At 48.5% G+C, this 20,963-nt stretch overlaps 9 protein-coding genes across 9 annotated transcripts; 5 read left to right on the top strand and 4 right to left on the bottom strand.

The window, feature by feature from the left end:
• Positions 1–1,836: 1,836 nt before the first annotated feature.
• Positions 1,837–4,031, bottom strand: N7457_004720 (uncharacterized protein; the record flags this gene model as incomplete). The annotated part of the gene is made up of 3 exons (XM_057175765.1): positions 1,837–3,481; positions 3,540–3,843; positions 3,896–4,031. 3 exons carry the CDS (start codon positions 4,029–4,031, stop codon positions 1,837–1,839), a joined length of 2,085 nt encoding a protein of 694 aa, XP_057032812.1.
• Positions 4,032–4,984: 953 nt separating this feature from the next.
• N7457_004719 (serine-threonine protein kinase) lies at positions 4,985–5,540 on the top strand (the record flags this gene model as incomplete). Its single annotated transcript, XM_057175764.1, has 3 exons — positions 4,985–5,083; positions 5,127–5,219; positions 5,253–5,540. The coding sequence occupies 3 exons, from the start codon at positions 4,985–4,987 to the stop codon at positions 5,538–5,540; spliced, it is 480 nt and encodes a 159-aa protein (XP_057032811.1).
• A 64-nt stretch (positions 5,541–5,604) lies between these two features.
• Positions 5,605–5,892, top strand: N7457_004718 (uncharacterized protein; the record flags this gene model as incomplete). The annotated part of the gene is made up of 2 exons (XM_057175763.1): positions 5,605–5,633; positions 5,679–5,892. The coding sequence occupies 2 exons, from the start codon at positions 5,605–5,607 to the stop codon at positions 5,890–5,892; spliced, it is 243 nt and encodes an 80-aa protein (XP_057032810.1).
• Positions 5,893–7,331: 1,439 nt separating this feature from the next.
• N7457_004717 (SDR family NAD(P)-dependent oxidoreductase) lies at positions 7,332–9,368 on the bottom strand (the record flags this gene model as incomplete). Its single annotated transcript, XM_057175762.1, has 3 exons — positions 7,332–8,157; positions 8,582–8,721; positions 8,775–9,368. 3 exons carry the CDS (start codon positions 9,366–9,368, stop codon positions 7,332–7,334), a joined length of 1,560 nt encoding a protein of 519 aa, XP_057032809.1.
• Positions 9,369–10,314: 946 nt separating this feature from the next.
• Positions 10,315–12,067, top strand: N7457_004716 (uncharacterized protein; the record flags this gene model as incomplete). The annotated part of the gene is made up of 5 exons (XM_057175761.1): positions 10,315–10,425; positions 10,474–10,616; positions 10,672–11,483; positions 11,545–11,900; positions 11,957–12,067. The coding sequence occupies 5 exons, from the start codon at positions 10,315–10,317 to the stop codon at positions 12,065–12,067; spliced, it is 1,533 nt and encodes a 510-aa protein (XP_057032808.1).
• A 1,145-nt stretch (positions 12,068–13,212) lies between these two features.
• Positions 13,213–14,677, top strand: N7457_004715 (uncharacterized protein; the record flags this gene model as incomplete). The annotated part of the gene is made up of 6 exons (XM_057175760.1): positions 13,213–13,362; positions 13,430–13,629; positions 13,678–13,844; positions 13,902–14,019; positions 14,097–14,164; positions 14,223–14,677. 6 exons carry the CDS (start codon positions 13,213–13,215, stop codon positions 14,675–14,677), a joined length of 1,158 nt encoding a protein of 385 aa, XP_057032807.1.
• A 133-nt stretch (positions 14,678–14,810) lies between these two features.
• On the bottom strand, positions 14,811–15,773 carry N7457_004714 (uncharacterized protein; the record flags this gene model as incomplete). Its single annotated transcript, XM_057175759.1, has 1 exon — positions 14,811–15,773. The coding sequence occupies one exon, from the start codon at positions 15,771–15,773 to the stop codon at positions 14,811–14,813; it is 963 nt and encodes a 320-aa protein (XP_057032806.1).
• A 2,970-nt stretch (positions 15,774–18,743) lies between these two features.
• N7457_004713 (uncharacterized protein) lies at positions 18,744–18,935 on the top strand (the record flags this gene model as incomplete). The annotated part of the gene is made up of 1 exon (XM_057175758.1): positions 18,744–18,935. The coding sequence occupies one exon, from the start codon at positions 18,744–18,746 to the stop codon at positions 18,933–18,935; it is 192 nt and encodes a 63-aa protein (XP_057032805.1).
• A 15-nt stretch (positions 18,936–18,950) lies between these two features.
• On the bottom strand, positions 18,951–20,006 carry N7457_004712 (uncharacterized protein; the record flags this gene model as incomplete). The annotated part of the gene is made up of 1 exon (XM_057175757.1): positions 18,951–20,006. The coding sequence occupies one exon, from the start codon at positions 20,004–20,006 to the stop codon at positions 18,951–18,953; it is 1,056 nt and encodes a 351-aa protein (XP_057032804.1).
• Between the last annotated feature and the right edge of the window lie 957 nt (positions 20,007–20,963).

Genomic DNA, 20,963 nt, shown 5'->3' with positions numbered 1-20,963 from the left:
TCGGGGAGTGAACATTAACCGGTGGTCGTAATTGAGGATGACCAACACATGATCCCGTGTGCTTGTATTGTACGTCGCGTCTATTCTTGAGGTAAGTAGGTAGATACTGATTTGGGAACATTGGCCATTTCACTTCCTGTTGTCGCACCCGTCTTCCTTCCCTCCGCACCTTCTATTTTTCTCTGCTCAAGTGCCTTCTTCAAATTTGCATTCTTCCCCAGTTATAATCACTTCAGTTGATTTGTCTTCTCTCCTGCCTTCTGTCACCACGTCGCACTCTTGGTGTGTCAGCCTTTCGTCTCGTCAACCTCGTTCCGCCGCGTCCCACCCCCTGATCCTAGCCACCATGGAACGAACAAAACTTTCCTCCCTATCCAAATATCCGCAGCAAACATCTCAAGTGCTGAAGGTGTTCATTCTGCTGTCCGAAGCTTCGTCTAACTTGGCCAAGTCAACTCTATCCTGATCTCCTGGTCATCACCGATCTAACTTTAAGGCTAAAACTCGGTATTCAAGTATGGCAACAATTCGATGAGCTCGAAATATCAGCACCTCAAAGACATCTCAACCCTCAAATAACACCTTGAGGCGTGAAATGGCTTCCCCACTACACAATTGTGCACAGACCTAGTGTCATGACACACGAGACAAATGGACACACCACGACCTTCTGAACATAGCTACGGCTGAAAAAGAGATGAAGAAGCCACAAGTCGCTGATGCAATCACCCCAACGAAGGCTATCTTTGCCGATTATTAAAAGGATCCGCATTAAACATCTATGGACTTGGCGTTCGCACGCTCCGGGTATCGCGACTCGGAAACCCTACTGGAAAATGATATGGATAGATTGCTAATCGGTGGAAAAGGCCATATCACTGCTGGGATCTTGATCAAACGGGCCACGAGAGGTACTGGTGTGGCTGGGGCAATCAACTTCTTGTGACATGGTGTCAACGGCAGACCTCACAAGGAACAGCACGCAACGAGGTTCCCTGCATTTAGCTCCTCCCGATCGCTGATTCCAGTTACACAGAAGATATGGTTTGGCTGAGCCAGTCTACAAGGACATTCGTCACTCGATATACTCTCCTTCTCCCACTATGACTTGCACACGGAGGAACGAATCGCAATGCCTAAAGAAGTACTTGTTTTGCTTTGAACGAATGATATGGTGTCGGCTACTCTTGCGTTTGAATGTAATCTTGTTCCCTCCTGGATTTACAATATCATGTCTCACTTGCTGTATCACATCATGAGATTGTTGCGAAGGTATATAGCGATCCGGGGCCAGTTCCAATCAAAACCAAATCTGCTTCCTGGGTATGTCCAATCTTGGACCACTCTTGATGTCGCTCATTCTTGTGTTATAAAACGTAGTCTAAAGTGCACCTATCCCTACGGTATAATTTTTCAAAAGGAAACAAATTATCTTCAAGAATGACTTCTTAAAATGACTTCTTAAAAGACCTTTGACACCACAGTTAGAAAGACTACCAAAGTGACCACTTATGAAGGAAGGCTTTAGTCATAGTAATTGCTATGTTCTTCCTTTCTGTAGGCTTGTACCCCGGTATATCCAGGCAGCAAATTCGATTCCTGAGCGCTATGAGTCTTCACAGAGCTTTAGAAATGCTTGCGTCCAGGCTAAATCTTTCGTCCCACGCCATGATGATACACAATAACACTACCAAAGGGTCATATGGATGGAGTAAAGTCATTCTACACTAGCTAGTTTGAAGCTGAATGTTATCAAATCATGTAGCTCATTCTGTGTAATCTAGAGGAAAAAGAACCTATGTATCGTCTATCCTCTTGAATAAAGCAATATTCCTCTTAGAATCGCAAGTCCCACCCGATCTGAGGCCCAAGGTTGGGCAATTCATCGGCGACGCTCTGCACGTCCTTGTCTCCGCGACCACTCAAGCACAAGACAAGATCCTTGTTGGGTCCGAGCTTCCGAGCAGTCTCAATAGCGCCCCAAACAGCATGAGAGGTCTCCAACGCAGGAATAATACCTTCAAGCTGGCTTAGGAGTCGGAAGCCCTGCAAGGCCTGCGCGTCTGTGGCTGAGAGGAATGTTGCCCGATTGCTCTCCTTCCAATGCGCCAGCTCCGGTCCCACTCCGGGGTAATCGAGTCCAGCAGAGATAGAATGAGTGTTAGAGATCTGAGCATGTTCATCCTGAAGAACATAGGTTCGGACACCGTGCAGAACTCCGACTGATCCACTGGTAAGCGTAGCTGCATGGCGCGCCGTGTCGAGACCATCTCCACTAGCTTCTAGGCCAATCAACTGGACAGACAGATCATCAGAGAAAGGATAAAACATTCCTGATGCGTTTGAGTCACCGCCCACGCAGGCGACCACAGCGTCGGGGCTCCTGCCAAGGTCTCGGAGCTGGGATTTAGTTTCCTCTCCGATAACGCTCTGGAAGGTGCGGACCATAGTCGGGTAAGGATGAGGCTCAATCGCCGAGCAAATAATGTAATGCGTGGTGTCCAGGCGAATGATCCAAGCGCGGAAAGCTTCGTTCACTGCATCACGCAAGGTACGCGCTCCCGACTCGACGGGGATAACGGTAGCACCCAGTAAGCGAATTCTGAAGATGTTCAAAGCCTGTCGGCGGACGTCCTCTGCACCCATGTAAATGGTACACTTCATGCCAAATTTGGCGCAGACAGTAGCGGTTGCGACGCCGTGTTGGCCCGCTCCTGTCTCGGCAATGATTTCCTTCTTACCAAGTCGGCGAGCAATGAGGATCTGTCCCAGGGCATTGTTGATCTTGTGAGATCCTGTATGGTTTAGATCCTCGCGCTTCAACCAGATGTTCGCGCCACCCACATGTTCAGTCAGCCCCTTGGCAAGATGGAGGCTGGATGGACGACCAATGTAAGGATAGCAGGATTTGAACTCGGCCCAGAAGATTGGGTCATTCACCGCAGCTTTGAAGCCTGCATCCAATTCATCAAGGCAAGTGATCAAGGCCTCCGGTGCGTATTGACCTCCAAAAACACCAAATCGTCCCGCGCCATCGGTGATAGCAGCTCCATCTTCCTTATCAGCCGCCTCTGGTGTATTCGCCTCTGGTGCATTGGGAGTCGCAGCCATCGAGGCGATTAGAACGACCGTTCTGTGGGTGATGTGGGAGCAATACTCTTCAATTGCCTTCGCAGCATGACCGGCGGGGGCATTGTTAAGAGTTGTGATAACCTGACTACCGATAACAGCGCCGTCTGCAATGGAAGTCACGCTCAGGAAATGCTCGCGTGTGCTAATACCAAAGCCCACCACCACGGGAATATTACCCGAGAGCTCCTTGACGCACTGAATGAGAGCAGGCAGTTCGGTATTCAGAGTCCCTGTCGCACCAGTCACCCCCATGCGGGAGACGAGGTAGACGAAAGAGTCAGCCCCCTCGCAAGGGGTCTTCATGCGGCCCTCTGGGGTAGAGGGTGCAATCAAAGGGACATACGAGAGCCTATTGGGAATGAGATGGTTAGCATGGAGCGTCCTTGATTGGGCTTTCATTCACATACCCAGTCTTGATAAAACCCTCACGGAACCGGATCGCCTCCTTCAGAGGGAGATCAACGATGATGAAGCCGTTCGCGCCTGCCTCTTTGCAATCAGCCAGGAATTTGGTCTCTCCGTAGCGCAAGATCGGATTGTAGTAGCCCATGAAAATCACGGGTGTCTTGAGACCGTTCTGGCGTGCGTCACGGACCATTTCCAACATCGAAGAGACGGTAACGCCATTCTCGAGGGCCTTCAGATTGGACTTTTGGATAGTCGGGCCGTCAGCAATGGGGTCAGTGAAAGGTAGACCGAGTTCAATAATGTCTGTGTAATTGTTAATTGGTTCAGTTTTGGTAGTGTTGATCAAGTGACTCACCAGCTCCTCCGGCCTGCATTCCTAGCAGAACATCTCGAGTCTCCTCGACGATGGGAAAGCCGGCTGTCACATAGGTGACCAAGGCTGGACGGCCTTCCATCTGGCATTGGGCGAAGGTCTGACGCAGATGGTCCATGATGGATGTGTGAGAGAAAAAGAAGAAGAGAGAGGGGGTGGAGGAAAAAGAGAGAGAAAGGGGAAGTGAAATGGATGAGACACCAAGACTGGATCCAAAGAGTCATTGGACTTGTCCCATTAGGCGGCGAATGTGAGCCCTGTTTGCTAGTAGAGCTAGGCAGCGGCCGCTGTAGGTGAGTGTAATCTTGTTTGCTACGTATATCTCGCCTCTTGCGATGTTCCTGTCAATCGTTTGCTCTAATAATCTCATTATGTTGAAAGAATCGAGCACAAGACACATGTTCCGTAGCTGGAATAGGTGGATATTATTGACGACTAGCTAGCTAGCTGACCCTTGGGGAAGCGCAGCTCGAGCAATGTTTCACAGGAATGTACAAGCTTTTGTCCAAATCTAATTGTAGCGAGAGTTCTATCAACCGAGGTCACTCTCCGGGTCAATCTTTGTGTAATTACAATACGCGGCGTGCGTGAAAATTACCGGATTGGGGCTCGGCGGAGCTGTTCAGCGGCCCGCGCCGCGTTACCGAGACTGTCCCACCTTTGTACCCACTCGCACAGATTTCTTGCCCAAGGCTGATTCCTTCAATAGCAAGTCAGTCTTGGGAGAACCGCTTTTGTGCCTTTCTCTCATTTAGCCCTAGATATCTTACCTCTATATAACCTTGACCAGAACCTAATCATCCCACATCCGTAACAAAGGGATGTACGGAGATATAGGCGACAATGAGGTAATATCCAGGCTATCACCTGATACGGCGTATAAATTCATAGAATTTCAACATCATTAGGTGTATATGCTATATTGTCCCCAAGTTAAGATCTTACTCAAATAAATTCGATAAAAATGTCATTCGGGCTCTATTTTTCAGATCTCTTGTAACATGTAGAGTGGTAGCGGAGGGCAAGGTCGAAGCATCGTCTCGGCACTCTCATTCCTAAGGCTCTGAAGGGATGACGGATGCAAACTCCGCACACTACCAGGGATCAAACATCTATGAGATCTATCCACCCCCCGATAAATTTCCTTCCAACGTCCATGGAAAACGCCTGGTCACTGCCAGTCATACTTTAGAGACAATGTCACCTACACCAGTTCATATACGGCTACTCGCAACCCCTGACCTGGAGTTCAAATCCGACTCTGAGGAGATCGAAATTTGAGTCTACGGGGAACCAGAGTCTCGCAGTCGATTGCAGAAGTTGATTTACCCTTCCCAAGATAAACAATGGTGCATGTATCAAAGTCCCTTCTCAGGGCGCGCTCCACTGTTCACCACACGCCGAACAAATCGAAACGGAATCCGAAGAGCGACAAGAATTTCAAAAATTCGTTCGACTGATTGATTTTCATCTTGTAGATCCTCTGGATGATACCGTGACCGAACTGATCTTGAGCGAAAAATCGAATGCAACCGAACCTGTCCGTCTGCATGGTCAACTAGAAGATCGCAATAGGTATACAAATCCGTTGGAAACCTACGGTCCTATACCCTGGAAGACCCCTTGAGGGTGATCTACCCACGTTGCCTCAAATTCCTGTCTTTCTAGGCGATAGGCTGTTCAAATTGGCAATGCCTTGGACACGATGCATTGCGCCAACGTAACCCACAGCGATGTGAAGCCTTCAAATATCGTCCTCGACTAGGACGGCAATACGACTTTTATTGATATCAGCTGTATTCGCGGAAAAATATAGGAGTGGCGTGCTCCAGAAATACGGGACGACTTCTCACCTTTGGATTCATCCATTCCAAACCCATCGACTAAATGACATTTGGGCCTTTGGCAAAGTTTTGACTGGAATTTGCCTTGAACGCTGGAGACTGCTCCGCTGCCAAATCTCTAAAGCAGATTGCTAATCATTTTACTGACGCGAGTATTGACACTCCGTGGACTGTATCTGAGCGACTATCTCAATTTCGAATGAATTCGTACATTGACGAATTCTATGCCTGAGATGGTACCGAAGTAGGAATTGCACTACTTGCGGCTATAGCGCGGCGATGGTGGACCCATGGCGCAAGTAATACTCTGTACTCCGTAAAGAGGGCTTGCATGCTTAGGTCTATCACGAGATGAACTGGTGATGTCTAATGAAAGCCGACCATTGATTACTTGGTGGTTAGAGGCATCTGAATACTGCTGAATCTATACAGGATTCGGACCGGGAGGATTCGTGGCGGACAATGACGGTTAGGCAGAACGGTCTCAAACCTTTGCTGATTGTTTGTCCATATTCTGAGAATTTCTTGTCGAGGGCCGACTGCGGGAGTCTACCTCTTTGACTCCTGTCTAGTTCCAGAGGCCTCATTTCCGCATAAGACTCCCGGAAGCATTCACATACTTAGTCCGACTATAGTCAAGTTCTTTAATCATAACAACTACATCAAAATGTCGTCTTCTCCAAACCAATTTTGCCATTTCTGTTTCGCCACACAGGTTGCTTTTATTGCGATCTGATCGGTATAGCGAAGCTTTCCGTCCTCGTCTTCTGGCCCCCTCCAACTCCATCATGAGAGTGTTTTCTCGTCCATCTGGTGCTTGGGAGCTTGTTCTTGGAACGCTCCTCGTCGCTATTCAGTTTGCACTCTATGTGAGTGACACCTAAATTCTATATGTCTCAGCAAGACGCCTCGATATACGAACAGTCGTTTAGATTATATCCCTAGTTACTTTCCCAGTACCTGTTCTCATCCTCTTTTAGTTGCACATCGACATTTGCGGGTATGTTATAAGTCCCAAGCCGGAAAAGCGCTTTCACAGAGTAATAGCGAAACTTTGGTGTCAACCCAACGTGATGAAACCTGTTTACCAGCATCACTACACTGGAGTCCGCATATCGGGGTACCTTGAAGTGGGTGGGATTGCGTGGAATTTGTATGGTCTCTATATGCAGCAAGCCACGCATCAGTTCAAGAGCGCTAATTGGGAGGTGAAGAAGAAGAAGAGGGAAAGAGAGCTATCTGAACACGAGAGATCTAAACATGGGGAGCCACCCATAGGGCAGATCAAAAATTATCGCCCTCGCTAGGAATTAGCATGACAGAGCCGCTAAGAGGTGCCGAGTTAAAGTACCTAGGTCGAGCGCGTGCCAAACGAAGCTTCTCATACACTCAGCCGTGTTTGCTGCCTTGTGATGGAAGTCTTTCAAGTAGTCCTTCAAGTGGACTTTTGAGTGGGTTGGAGAAATACTTAGGTAAAAGTCACTCTTGTCAAAGGAGTCATAGAAAGCTGACAGGCAGCACATGCTGGACCTTCAAAGCGTTGCTGATCTCTTGAAAACACTGTCTGGGCAAATTTAGGTGCTAAATGACAACCCCCCGTTGGCAGAGATGACACTCCCAGTACACCAACCGAACTCAGGATTACAGATCGTAGCAATCAGCCCTGCAATCTCTTCCGCATATGCCGCTCGACCTCCGAATTTGGCTCCCAGCTCCCGCACCTCTGCGCTATCAGTCTCACGAACAGCTACCAAGGGTGTGAGTGGATTCCACAGCCCAAGCTCCGCCTTTACGGCATCGGGTGCCGTCATATACATATCCGTCATCACGGGACCAGGGTTAATCGCATTGACAGTGGCCCTCTCAGCGAGTTCACGACACCACACCCGAGTCATAGCCTCAATGGCACCTTTGGTTCCCGCATAAAGCGAAGTATGCTGAGTCCCTGTTTTTTGAGCGATGCTCGATAACATCACAATGCGTCCCGATCGATCCGTTGGAAGATACTCCTTGCAGGCGCCGGTGAGAAGCAGTGGGCCTAGAACGTTTACTTCATAGATTCGGTGGAATTCGGATTCCTGGACTGATTCAAGTGGACCGAGGTAAAGGACCGCGGCGTTGTGTACGATGATGTCGATTTGGAAGGATCCCGTCTCGGGGTTCGAAAAATGCTCCTTGGCGGTTGATACGATTCGTGCACATTCCTCACGCGAGGTGATATCTGCGCGAATAGCTAGTGCTTGGATAGAGTATTCACTCTCGAGTTCTGTGACGAGGGCTGCAGCAGACGCATCGGAGGCTTCGGTTGCATAGTTGATAATCACGTTGCAGCCCTTGGTGGCTAGATTTCGGACTATCGCGGCCCCAATGCCTGAAGCAAGATTAGCGAGGGAAGCTCGACTGTGACAGATTGAAACGTACTCCGTGCAGATCCTGTTACTATTGCGAGCTTACCCTCGTATATCCGAGGATGGGTACGGCTGGTGTTCGCGGAAATGAGATTCATATTGGACTTGGATTGGGGACGAAGACAACCCGGGCGCATTCCCTCTTTATTAATCAAACATACGAACCCCGCTGAGGAGTCTCAAGAGAATTAGTGGGGCTTTTAACCTTTCTTATGGGTTTACGGGAAATCAGAGTATGGCCATAGGCTGGGATCGTGTACGGAGCACTCCGTATTCTTATGGGCTTGTTTCAATTCATGCAGATGACCCGTAGGGCACCGGGAGAATTGACCTGTCTAAAAGTGCAATCCGAAGGTGCTAACTACCACTTGGCCAGGAATCCTCCATCGATGGGCAGACAAATTCCATTTACATACGAAGAGCCCTCGGATGCCAGCCAAAGCGACCCCTGGGCTACCTCATGGGCCTGTCCGAACCGGTGCAAGCTGCTGACCTTGGGTGCGAACTCATCGTGAGTGGTTCCCATAATTTCCAATGCCGCGGCCGACATTTCACTCTGTTCTCATTAATTTCTTGCTGAACACAATTTCGATTTTTGGAAATACCTACAAAAATCGCGCCAGGTGCGATAGCATTGACCCGAATACCCTTCGGCCCACCTTCGGTCGCCGCATGCTTGGTCAAGCCCAAAAGTGCATGCTTTGCAGACGTGTATGCAGGCATATTTGGCTGTGGGGAATATGCATTGATCGAAGCAATATTGACAATAGAACCCTTTGAGCCCTGCTTCGTCATCTGCTGCATCTGGTACTTACAGCAGAGAGCAGTGCCGGTCAAGCTGACATCCATCAGCCGCCGCCAATACGTCTCGTCAAAGTCCATAAGTGGAGTCTGGTCGGGAGTCAAGGCAGCATTGTTGATTGCCACATCTAATTTGCCAAACGCACTGACCGTCTCGGCAATGAGGTTCTGGACATCCTCGGACTTGGAAATGTCGGTCTTTACGAAACGAATTTCGCCCAGAGCAGAAAGCTCCTCTGCGACCTGCGCGCCTTGCTCTTCCTTCACATCGGCGATCACTACCTTGGCACCCGCTCGAAGGAACACAGAGGCGGTGGCCTTTCCCATGCCTTGAGCGGCGCCGGTGATGATAGCGACCTTCCCTTCGAGAACGGGGAAAATAGGGGGTTCTGGGACATTCATTTTGGCAATGGATCGACCAACGACAAAAAATGGAGGTTTGAATAAGTGAACGGCAGGGGGCAGAACAAAGGCTTTTGTTTGAGTAGATGGTCCAGTGGGAATTTACATCCGACACGCTGCGTTGGTGGATCGGGAACAGGCCCCTGTTGTTGGGGGCCGTTCCGCTGTCACAAGCCTCTAGTTGGCTCGTGTCCGCAGGCACTAAGTTAGTCCATCAGGAATCCCTGTTCTGTAAGCCGCCGAGACCATTTCTCAAGAATGCGAAGTGGGGGAACAAAAAGAAAAACCGCCAAGCTGGTGGACTTATTGGGCGGCCCACGCGGCTTACTGGTCCGTTGTGGAGATGACAGTATTCAGAGCGGTTAGGGTGTCAGAGTCTAGCTGATGTTGATCACTCAAATCACTGCCTTTGCGAGGCTAGCAAGGGCTCGATGTGCTATCCATGCAGCTATCACTTTAGCTTGCGATGAAATTTGTCTTCTCCCCTGCTGGTCTGATGACAATTCAACATGCCGATCGCAGTTTGCGGATTACAAACATTCCCGCCTTCACAATCTTGGATGATCGTCTCACGGTGTCGATGCTGTTTGAATCCCGTATAACAGCCTTTTCTCTCAATGACTCGGGATCTCACCACATCCTGCGTCCGCTGCGGGGTGCATACCTCGTACTCCATCGGGAATACTCCCTACCGATCGCTCTGGCGCAGCTCTGGCTCAGTCCAGAATCCACCAGCTTCGTTCAGGAGAGAGTCGATCACGCCCCGCTTTGACTCAAAAATGCTGCAGAATTAAGAAGAACCTATTTTGTATACGAGTTGAGTTAGCGGCAGGCATCTTAGGGGGATTGCCGGAACACTGAAAGCCTCCGATAGTCCTCGCACTTCGGATCCTTTTTCTCCCTCCTCAGTCAATCCTTGGATGCCTGTATTTCTCCAACGGTCAAGATGAGCGAATCTGAGAATTCAATTCAGGATCCTGAGAAGTCTCGGCCTGTCACCGACTCGTATAGTGTCAAGGGCGGAGAGGCACCCCAGACCAGTCTCATCAACATTTTGGTACGTTTATGAAGGTTGCGCGGTCAATTTCTTGTGCTAACTGGATAGGTTGTTGCTACCGCGTGTTTGGGGGGTTTTATGTATGGCTTCGCGGCCAATTCTCTCCCCGGCTCTCTTTCCCAGACAACCTTCATCGAGAAGTTCTTGTCCACTGAAGATAGAACATCTCGACAAGATGGTATGCTTGGAGGGTAAGCTCAATTCTGAAACTAGCTAGTACAACATCCAGCTAAGAGAATTCTCTAGTTTCCTTGGAGGTGCTTTCGTCGGTGCTATCTTTCAGGCTCCCCTAGCCAACAAGTTCGGTCGACGTATCGCCAACGCTGCGGCCGCTGTGATTGTCGTGATCTCGGGTGCTCTCCAGGCCGGTTCCGTCAGTGCTACTATGTTCATCATTGCTCGTGTCATCTGCGGCGTTGGCTCAGGTATGATCTTCACAAATACTCCCGTATATATGAGTGAGGTCTCCCCTCCACACACGCGTGGAATGCTCGTCGGTCTACACGGCGTAGGAACCGTGGTAGCATACATCTTAGCCGCTATTTGTGCCTTAGCGTTTAGCTTTGTTACTACTCACATGCAGTGGCGGTTTATCTTCATTGTTTTGACAGTCATATCTGTTATCTATCTGGCAACGCTATACTTCATTCCCGAGTCTCCTCGTTGGCTTATGCAACAAGGACGTGACGCTGAGGCCAAGGAGGTGCTTGTGTATCTTCATCGCACAAAGCGAGACCCCAGGGCTGCTTTCGCCCATGCTGAAGCGATTCAGATCAAGGCTCAGGTTGATGCAGAAAAGAATACCCCTAGTGGCTATCTTCATATCTTGCGTACTCCTTCCCACCGCAAGCGGGCTATCATTTCTATCCTTTTGTGGGTCATGGGTCAAGGGACTGGCATCACTGCTATCGCCAATTTGATTCCCGTGCTCATGGGTAGCTTAGGCTTTGGTACCACCATGCAACTTGGACTTGGTGTTGTCTGGACCGTGTGTGCGGTCATTGGTTGCGGAATAAACGTCTTCCTGTTGGATCGGGTCGGACGAGTCAAACTTTTGGGTGAGCATCATTTTCAAAGACCCCCTCGCATTTTGGTTTATGCTAACCACAATATCTCTAGTCGTCGGCGGATTTGGCTCCGCTATCCTCCTCAGTATCATGGCTGCTCTTCAGAAATATTATCTCAACACGACCTACTCTCCTGGAATCAACGGTGCCGTGGCCATGTATTTCATCTTTGGTGCTTTCTTCACATCCACCATTGAATGTACCGCCTACGTTTACAGTTCTGAGATCTGGCCCACGCACCTGCGCAGTGAGGGATCCACTATTGCATTTGCCAGTTTCTTTGGTAATGCCGTTGCATACAGCGCACCCGTTACCCTTGGTCTTTCCAACATTGGATGGAAGTTCTATATGATTTTTGTTGCTGTCAGTGTTGCCAGCACTATTGTAATCATGTTCTATTTCCCGGAGGTATGTTTTGACTATTATTGATTTATGACGTCCCGGTTATCTAACTCATTTTCTAGACCATGGGACTGAGCCTTGAGGAAATCAATTCCAAATTTGGCGAGAAAGTTGAAGTGGACTTACAAGATGCTCTGGAGGTTGAAGATACCAGCTCTCGCGGCACAGCTTGAGTGCAGGGCCATTAGGGGGAGATATTTCCACTCCAGTGGATATGGGATATGAGTATTTCTTTTTCTCGTATCGGTGAAAGAATCCTGTAAGTAATATATATCTATATCACTTTAATTTCGAATATATACGGACTACTCCGTCCTCTGTACTCCGTACTCTGTACCCAAATGATCCCCCGACAATAAAACAAACTATCGCCTTTTTTATTTCAGGAGACTGATGATCATACCGAAGACAATGCATCTTTGAGGCAATAGCAGAAATCAACAAGACTACACAGTGGAGAACGTGGCGTTGTTGTTCACGGCCCAACGTTTGGGGATGCCGTACGCTTTGGCCAAGGCAGCGCGGTCGATCTTCGACACGAGATGTGAGTGGCGCATGCAGCCAGCTTTTTCTCGCTCACATATTTCTTGACATTTCCATATCACATTCGACCTGTAAATTGATCACCTAGAGAAACGCATTGGCCCTTCCTCAACTCCTCGAAATAATTTTCCGGGACTCCGTAGAGTCATCCACTACTGGATCTGCTAGGACTCGGGGCTTAGCCCCAAATGGAAGGAGTCTAGTCATAGGCGATCACCGAACTAGCTAGACACAGCTTCATATTTTAGTCCGGACGCTAGAAGCCCATAAGAGCCTACCTGTATTCCATAGGGAGTACTTTGTAATTGTAGACCCTAGTGACTAGTCTCAGAGGCGTTGCTTAATTTCGACTCCTTTACTCCGTACGGAGTATGAATTATTGTGCTAACACAGCAGACAATCGGATCGGATCCTGCTATTTTCGCTACTATGACGGGCCAGTATCCTGTTGCAGGAACCGATCTCCGACTCCCCCGGTACTCCATCAACCCCTATCAATGAGATAGATCCCCGTGTACTCCGTACCTTGTTTTGGTTCGCTCCCTTGTACTCCCGCGGGCTATATCCAGCCATTTAGCGATGCTGGATGTGAATTATGATCATCGAGATCAGAATAGGTCATATCCTGATGTCTCTACTCCGTACCTATGGCAATGTCCAGCCCCTATTACTCAACTCATTGGGCTCATCATATAGGGCATGGATATATTAAGGCATCTGGCGAGCATCTCTAGGTACTGTCTGACATCAGAACTTTGACTCTTTTCTCGCCAATATGACACTCCGCGGCAAGGGTCCCACGTTGGTAGCAGTCCTTTGGATCGAAACACTTTTTTGTCTTATCGTCCTCGCGTTGCGAATCTACACGCGGACCGTGGTCCGTGGCAATACCGGCTGGGATGACTGGCTGCTTGTCGTCACTTGGGTATATATATCATTCTATGGATTCTCAATATCTTCTTAGTTTGCTTGCTAACGCACCCGGATCCCAGCTGTTGATGGCCGCCTTTGCAGGCTTATGTACAGGCGCTGCCTATTACGGCATGGGTGTACACGCCGATCGTCTTACCGTCGACGAATCCGTCCATGGGATGCTACTACTCCTGACAGGGCAAAGTATCATCTCGATTGCCATGGGATTGAGCAAGTGCGCGGTTGCTGCTTTCCTCATGCGAATCGTCATCAAAAAGTGGTATGTTATAAAATCGAACTTCCAGATATTTGTCTCACAACTTTGCAGGCACATATACTTCCTGTGGTTTTGGAACATCTCCATTATGGTCCTCAGTATTCTGCTAGCTATCACTGTCTTCGCTCAGTGTACGCCGGTTTATTCTATCTGGGACCCGCGAGTTCCGCCCGAGAGCTGTCCGTTGAATCTCGCACTCACGGCCACTGTCATGTGTGGTATGTCTGCCCTTGTTCTAACTTCTCTGTTTGTTTCGGGTCTAAGACTGAAAATAGCATGGTCCGCCGTTCTTGACTTTGTCCTTGCTTTCTTCCCATGGATAGCCTTGTGGAATTTGAATATAAAGAAAAAGGAGAAATATACCATCTGTCTTTCCTTGAGTTTGGGTATTTTGTGAGTACCTTTTTCCCGAGTCACTCGCCTACTGAGTACAGAATATCAATCTTCTTATTACTAACATGATATCTCAGCGCCGGAATTTGCGGTGTCATCCGAACGACAGGGCTTGACGCGTTAACCCAATCGACCGATTATCTCTGTGCGTCCCCAGCTCCATTTTCCTCATTTACCCACCACGCAAGCTAATCAAACTACAGATGCAACAACCGATTCAGTGATCTGGACCATGTCCGAGCTTGCAACCACAATTGTTTGTGTTAGCATCCCCGTTTTTCGTCCTCTCTACCGCACTCTCCGCGGTGGTTACCCCTCCAATGATGCATCCGACTACAATGACCGCCAAGTCTATCGAAAGAGCAGCGGCCAACGCACGGAGCAACCCGACTATGTCATGGAAACGATTGTGACAACCACCGTCAATGAAAGGGATATGGAGAATGACAACGACAATGATAATGACAGTGGTAGGAAGATTATAGAGGTCGGAGAGGATACGGACACAAGACATATGCTGGAACGTCCGCCTTTGAACCCACATACTATATACCAAGTCAATGAGGTGGTGCTCTCTTATGAGGATCGTCCACCCGGCGATGGGAATGTTGGCGACAGTATGCCATCTGTCCCCGTAAAGGCGAGGCAGCAAGTTTGATACCATGATAAGTTCTTGTCGAGTTGGCTTCGAATCCCCAGATCAGCTTTTATTTCTTTTAGATCTGCAGGGTCTGTATTATTTTATCCTCATTATTTAGGCTGCTCTTCTTGATTCGATAATTTCCCTATATTTATATCCCAGATGCGCTGGAGAAATCACTATCAGTTAATGAAAATTCATTCCCTGACATCCCATCGTCAGGATCAGGGACCCCTTCATCTCCCCAATCCCAGGTATCCCCAACAAGAACTGTTTTCGCTCCTGTAATACAGTCCATGGTCATCATATCCGGCCATGGGTGTTTGTGACACAGGATCTTGCATACTTTGAGGCTTGGGGTCTTCTTTGCAACCTCAGTCCCCACTGTGATCATCTCGTCGTATAGATTCCATGCGCTTCTTGGTTCAGTACAATGATGACTGAATGCTGTAGAAAATCGGTCCGTATCCTTCAGACTCAAGTTGATAATGATACATTCAATATTCCCAGGCAAGGCACTGTCCCCCTGCGAGAATCCAAAAATATGCGGGCAAATGCTGCGCATACGTAACCGCACAGATCGCAATGCAGGGATTTGCAGCCCCAGCCGAGGACAGATATGCACTGCGCCGCTCATTTCAGATCCATACGTATCAATCACAAGATGCGAAAGCTTGGAAGTCCCCAACATGTTGAAAAATTCGGTAGGATTCCATTTTGTGATATATTGCTTGCGCGGAGCTAGCGGGTGTGCTGGGTCAAAATGGCTGCGCGCGCGCAAAGTGAAGGATCTTAAATAGTTGTTCCCGTCCACCAATGAATTGAGTTTGGAGTTCAGTTTGTCGATGTCGTGTTCGCCAGGCCAATCGCCGGAGCCATTGATGTCAATTGTGAGTATGCGGCAATAGGTTCTGATCTTGCGATCCGCACTCTCGGGCGCTTGTACCAGCTGGGTGGCACTAAGCCTAAGATCTGCTAGCAAGACGGGTCGTGCGATCTTGTACCATAATTTGCAGATCAAGAGGCCGCAGCCCTCCTGTTTTCGGAGCTCATCGCTGCCTATGAAACGAATGATCGCGTAAAGTATTTCTATTGGGAGGGTTTGCAACGTCATTTCTAGATTGGAAAGATGGGCCGAGAATCAATTCGTGGAGTTGGAGAGCCTGATGCGTTGCATCAGGTGACTTTGGATCTTACATGTAAATGATGTATCACTTTTGTGCCTGGTACATTCGGTATAGCTACATATCATGCAGGCTTACGGGGTGGGATAGAAATTCTATGTTTTTGTACCATTATTTTCCCTTGGGGCGTGATTAGTTGGGAAAAAAGGAGGACAAGGCCGTATTTGTGTGAATTCACGGGTTATATATCATCTCAGGCCATAGCGAAAGTCTATAGTCCTCAGGGGTCGGTTTCAATTCAAATCGAATTTTCTGCCTGAATATGCCTGAGCTCAAGCTGGCGGAAAACGAGAATACCTGAATTCCTATGACAGACACCTTACCAGGGGCTTAATGAAGGTACGTAGGTTCAACCTCGGAAAGCAGGTGAAATGAAGCTTCTCATCTACTCAGCCGCATCTGCAGCCTTCAAGTGTCTTTTAAGCAGTCTTTTTTGATAGATATCTTCTTCCCTTCCCAAGATTTATATGGTAAGAGTAGCTTCGATTACGCACTAAGATTTGCAATGCAGGAGTTAGCACTTGGTCTGTGCCAACAGCAGTCCCAACACACGCATATCCAGGCAGCAAATTCGATTTGAATTGAAATCGACCCCTGAGGACTATCCATCTTCGCAGGCCAATCTATATTATACCAAATTTAGCATTTCGAAAATACACGCGATGTATTCCGTGAAACGATTCAAGCTTTGTAATGCATAAACCTCAAGTTGAAAATAAAAATAAAAATTAATTGCATAGCACTTGCATGGTATCGCTGGAGGTTATAGCCAATCATGGATAGTAGCTACCAATCACAGGAGGATACTTGAGTTGATCTGGATACTGCGTGAGAATAGCTGCCCTAGCTTGCGTCACTTGGTCTGGTTTGGCTAAAAGACCTGATGTTTGAAAAAGGCTCATTTGGTGGTCCACCTGATACCTGCAGCCCTCACCCTCACTGTTGAACTCATATTGGTGGCGCTTCTGCGCGATGATGAGTATGATAAATTAATTTACCGTTAAATCTGTTCTGACGTCGAGTCGAACAACTTTCGTTGGCGTGCTCAAATAGACAGCAGATAGAAGACTGATAGCTATACTCCATACAGAGTACGGAGTAGTAGCCTTTGCACAGCCAGGCTTCGTGATGCTAGGGGTGGTATGCGATGGCAAAGTATCAATGCAATTTGACTTATCCTCAACAAAACGGAGATGGAAGCACCAATAATTGCCTCGATTGGAAAGTCTCTGGTGAGCGACAACCTCAACCCATAAGACAGGGAGATCAAATATTTCTTGTCGTTTACTCGCAGGAATGCACATCAAGGGCTGAAATGGCGGTGGATGGTAGTTCATGATTGAAGCTTGAGATAAGAGCGCCGTGATTTGATTCGCTTTGAGCGTGGAAGACGTCGAAATATACAGCGATAAGCCTCAGGGCCCTAGTGCCCACCTGACCGTGCACCGATGGTACCTAGTGGACCCGGCGGACGGCCCGGCCGGGGCCCACGAACCCTCCCAGAGCCTATTTTACTCTGATCTGTCACTGTCAACAATCACTTGCCTTACGCCGTACACTTGGTCCCAATGGGTTGATCCACCGTGCATGGGTCAGATAGGTCGTAAGTCCGAGCTTGAGCACCGACATTCTACCAGCTATAGGATAGTGTCAATGCACGCGTATCAGCAGAATGTCCGTGAGTACAATGGTCGTGGTAAGTTAGCCAGTAGAATATACTGACGATTTGGTAAAAGTTTTATGTCGAAGTACATAGTAACATGACGATCCTAAGCAGCCAAATATTCTCATTCAAGCAATGTTATCAAATGCTAGAATGAAAATTCGCTAGTTCTGTGGCCACTGCGAAGCCCCTGAAGCCCCTGAAGCCCTGAGCGAGGGGTAATTCTCCAGTCTCCAGGAGTCCCCCCACCTAATGCGTTTCCCTTCATGATTCGGTTCTCATTTTTTATTCTCCTCTCTGGTATCAAGGTATTAGGGTCTCCCTATCTGCAAAGTTTGAGGAAAATTGATTTACTTATCAAAGTGGGTTCTATTGATGAGCACTGGACTTCATTCCAACACACGGAGATTGCAAGCGACCATGCCAAGAAGATACAGACAGTCATTGATACTGCGAATTTCAACCATCTCTGCTCCATAGCTGTAAAGATCCGCGAAGAAGAAGAGTCCCTAACTGGCTTGACATGCTCCGTGAATACCGCAAAATTCACGAGTGGACGATTGAATCTTGTGATTGCCCTGACATTTTCGGATACCACTCAATGGGTAGCGCGAACAATGCTGTCTCAAGACGACAAAAATGGAGAAGATCTTGCCACTCGCTGCTAAGCGAAATCGCTTCGATGAACTCGGCTCTCTAACTACCATACCTATACCTCGTGTCTTTGGGCATAGCGTCCCGAGACATGACTTTGGTCATGCTTATCTTCTTATGAAAGCTCCTTTAGGAACTGTCCTAAAACATCAAATGCCCCTCTCAATACCGGATACCCAGAATAAGAGATTCGCCGCTCAACTAGCCCGTTACGTGTATGAATTGAATACCGTCCAATTTGAAAAGATCGGGTGTCTCTCTTATTCTCACAAAACAGGTCACCTTGAAATCTCCCCATTCCAACTTTCCGACTCCTGGATTGAACCTTTGTCAACCTCCCTGGAATACTTCTATCTATTTCGCCAAGGGCAAACAAGGGAGATTAATCAACAGCTCAAGGGAGAAGCAGAATGGGAGGCAGCCGCCTGATTCCCTGAGAGACCATTGACCTCGATGGCAACAGACGAGCATTCACATGGCCCTTTCCCACTGTCATTTGGACCTTCATTACGCCAACATGCTCGTCGACGAGCATTATAACATTACGGGAATTCTCGATTGAAGCAATATTCAGACGTTGCCTATGGAACGATTCGTGGTTATGCTGGACTTTATTGCTCCTCCTGCTGCGCCAAGCGATTCTAAACAAATGATCTTCGACTTTCGGGACATCTTTGTTGAGGAATTGGCTACTATTGAACGAGCAAATTATAAGGTAACTTTTGGCGGAGAGCCGTTGTCTCGTCTGTTTGCGACCCGGCGCAATGACATGTGACGTTTCTGAGTCTCCCTACTCGTTGATGACAGGTGGGCGGTAGGAAGGTGTGTTATCGGGTTCCTTCCTCAGTTGTCTCGTGTTTGGTGGTCTCGAGCCCCGTCTCACAGAGGTGTCCGGGGGGTAATAGGAGGCTGAGACACTGGGTTCCCGCCTCCGTTGGCTCCTCGCTCCTGGCGACCGCTCCCTATTTCTCCACCGGTTTTCAGGCATTTGATCAATCGTTCTCCTTGGTTCCTGTATCGGCGGTGGATTTACTCTAGTACCAGGCTGCGGGGGTGTTGCCCGTCCTGTTGTATCACCGCGCTGTTCAAGGTGGGCATGGCCAGCGTCGGTGTGCTGCCTCTGCGAGCCTGGGGATGTTTCGGTCTGTGGAAGGGTCAACTGCTGGTCTCGTGCAGGGCGTGATGGCATAGATAAGCGAAGGCTTCTGATGGCTTCCCGCACCATATCGTAGAGTCGGCCGTTCAGGGATAACAAGACCAAAATCGATAGGGATAGAATAGACAAGGAGGTGACAACGAATGACCAGACGGAAGCCAGGCCCCCAAGTGGCTGGATATTGATTGAAAAGAAAGAACTTGCGAGGCTCAATGGGGCGAAGACAAAACCAAGATACGATAGACGTTGAAGATCCCGGGCCTCGGTCATGGACTGCCGTGATTCCTGAAGAGATATCTTGCTGACCTGTTGCTCGATGAAGGTGTCGTATGAGAGCTTCATGGACTTGAGCTGCCTGGATAATTGGTTGAAATCTTTGACCGTTTCCATTATTCCGGATTTCATTTCCGTCTCACCTGTGATTTGCTTGAGCATCAGCAGCGACTGGTCCAGGTACTGAATATGAGTGAACAGTTGTTTCGCCTCTTTTCGAACACGAGCCCGGTCCTTTGCCTCTCCGTATACAGCCGATGTGTTTGCATGTGGTTCATAGAGGTAGTTCCATTTTCGGCGATAAAGCTCCACATGGCAAGAAAATGATTCAGACAAACCAGCGATGTAATTGCAAATCAAAATGCGAGGCTCTTTCAGAATCTCGCTTCGCTCCGTTTCACTTTTGGATCGAAGCATTGCTTGGAATAACTCGTGGGGTGTGCCGTCATAGGACCTACAGGGCTGGTCAAGTGATGAAGCGTGTGTGTTAAAGTCGATACCAAGGCAGTTATCCTCATTCCCTAGCAAGAGCACTGTGGCATAAATTGTCAGACAAATGGATTTTCTTGCTAAGATCCTATGTCAGGTACGGAGTAGTACTTACAGGTATGTTGGTGTTGCCTCGTCTCTGTCCCAGCCCTTTGCCGCACCAAGGGTTCTTTGAGCATCGCTGCCGTGACATAATTATGCTGATCAACTCCCAGGCTGATATCTAGCCAGACTTTTTCCCCTTGATTGGCCTTTATCTTTCGTTTCATCCATGATAGCGGTCTATAGATCAAATGCTCCTCCTGGTCCAAGTGACGAAGCAATATTTCTGGATCGACCCGCGTCGTTGCGGCAACGCAACATAGGATGGTCGGGTCTGGTAAACAATATCTATGCTCGCTGATAGGGTGCGTGTTGGGCGTCGGATTTCCAGCAATGTGCGCCGTGGTCACACAAGGTGCAAGAAAGTCGAGAGCGACATCTTGTCGCGAGAGAGAAACGCAAGAGTCACGCGACAATTGCTTGGGTTTGCCATACTTGTCAGCTCCGATCAAACACGTTGCTCGCCCTCGTCCATCACTTGAAGCCACCTACATCTTCTCGAACATCATCGCTAACCCCGCTGATGGCGACCACGAGAATTAGTCGCACTGCAACTTCCGGCGATCTGGTGGAAATGGCCCTGTGGATCTCGACGAGATTCGTTAAACATAGGATGATGGGTGATTTAGTGGAGTCTGAGAAGAAATCTGCCACTATCGTACGTGTTCGTCCAGGCGACACCGGATATGTTCTTTCTACAAACTCAGGGGTTTGGTGTAGGTAGCCATGTAGCCATTTATAGCGAGGAGATACCATAGACTTCGATTTGATGGTCGTGCGATA

The sequence above is a fragment of the Penicillium paradoxum genome (genome assembly GCF_028828445.1).
Source record: "Penicillium paradoxum strain IBT 22861 chromosome Unknown utg000004l_segment0_segment0, whole genome shotgun sequence".
NCBI lineage: Eukaryota > Fungi > Ascomycota > Eurotiomycetes > Eurotiales > Aspergillaceae > Penicillium > Penicillium paradoxum.
This window is presented reverse-complemented; position numbering and strand designations above follow the sequence as displayed.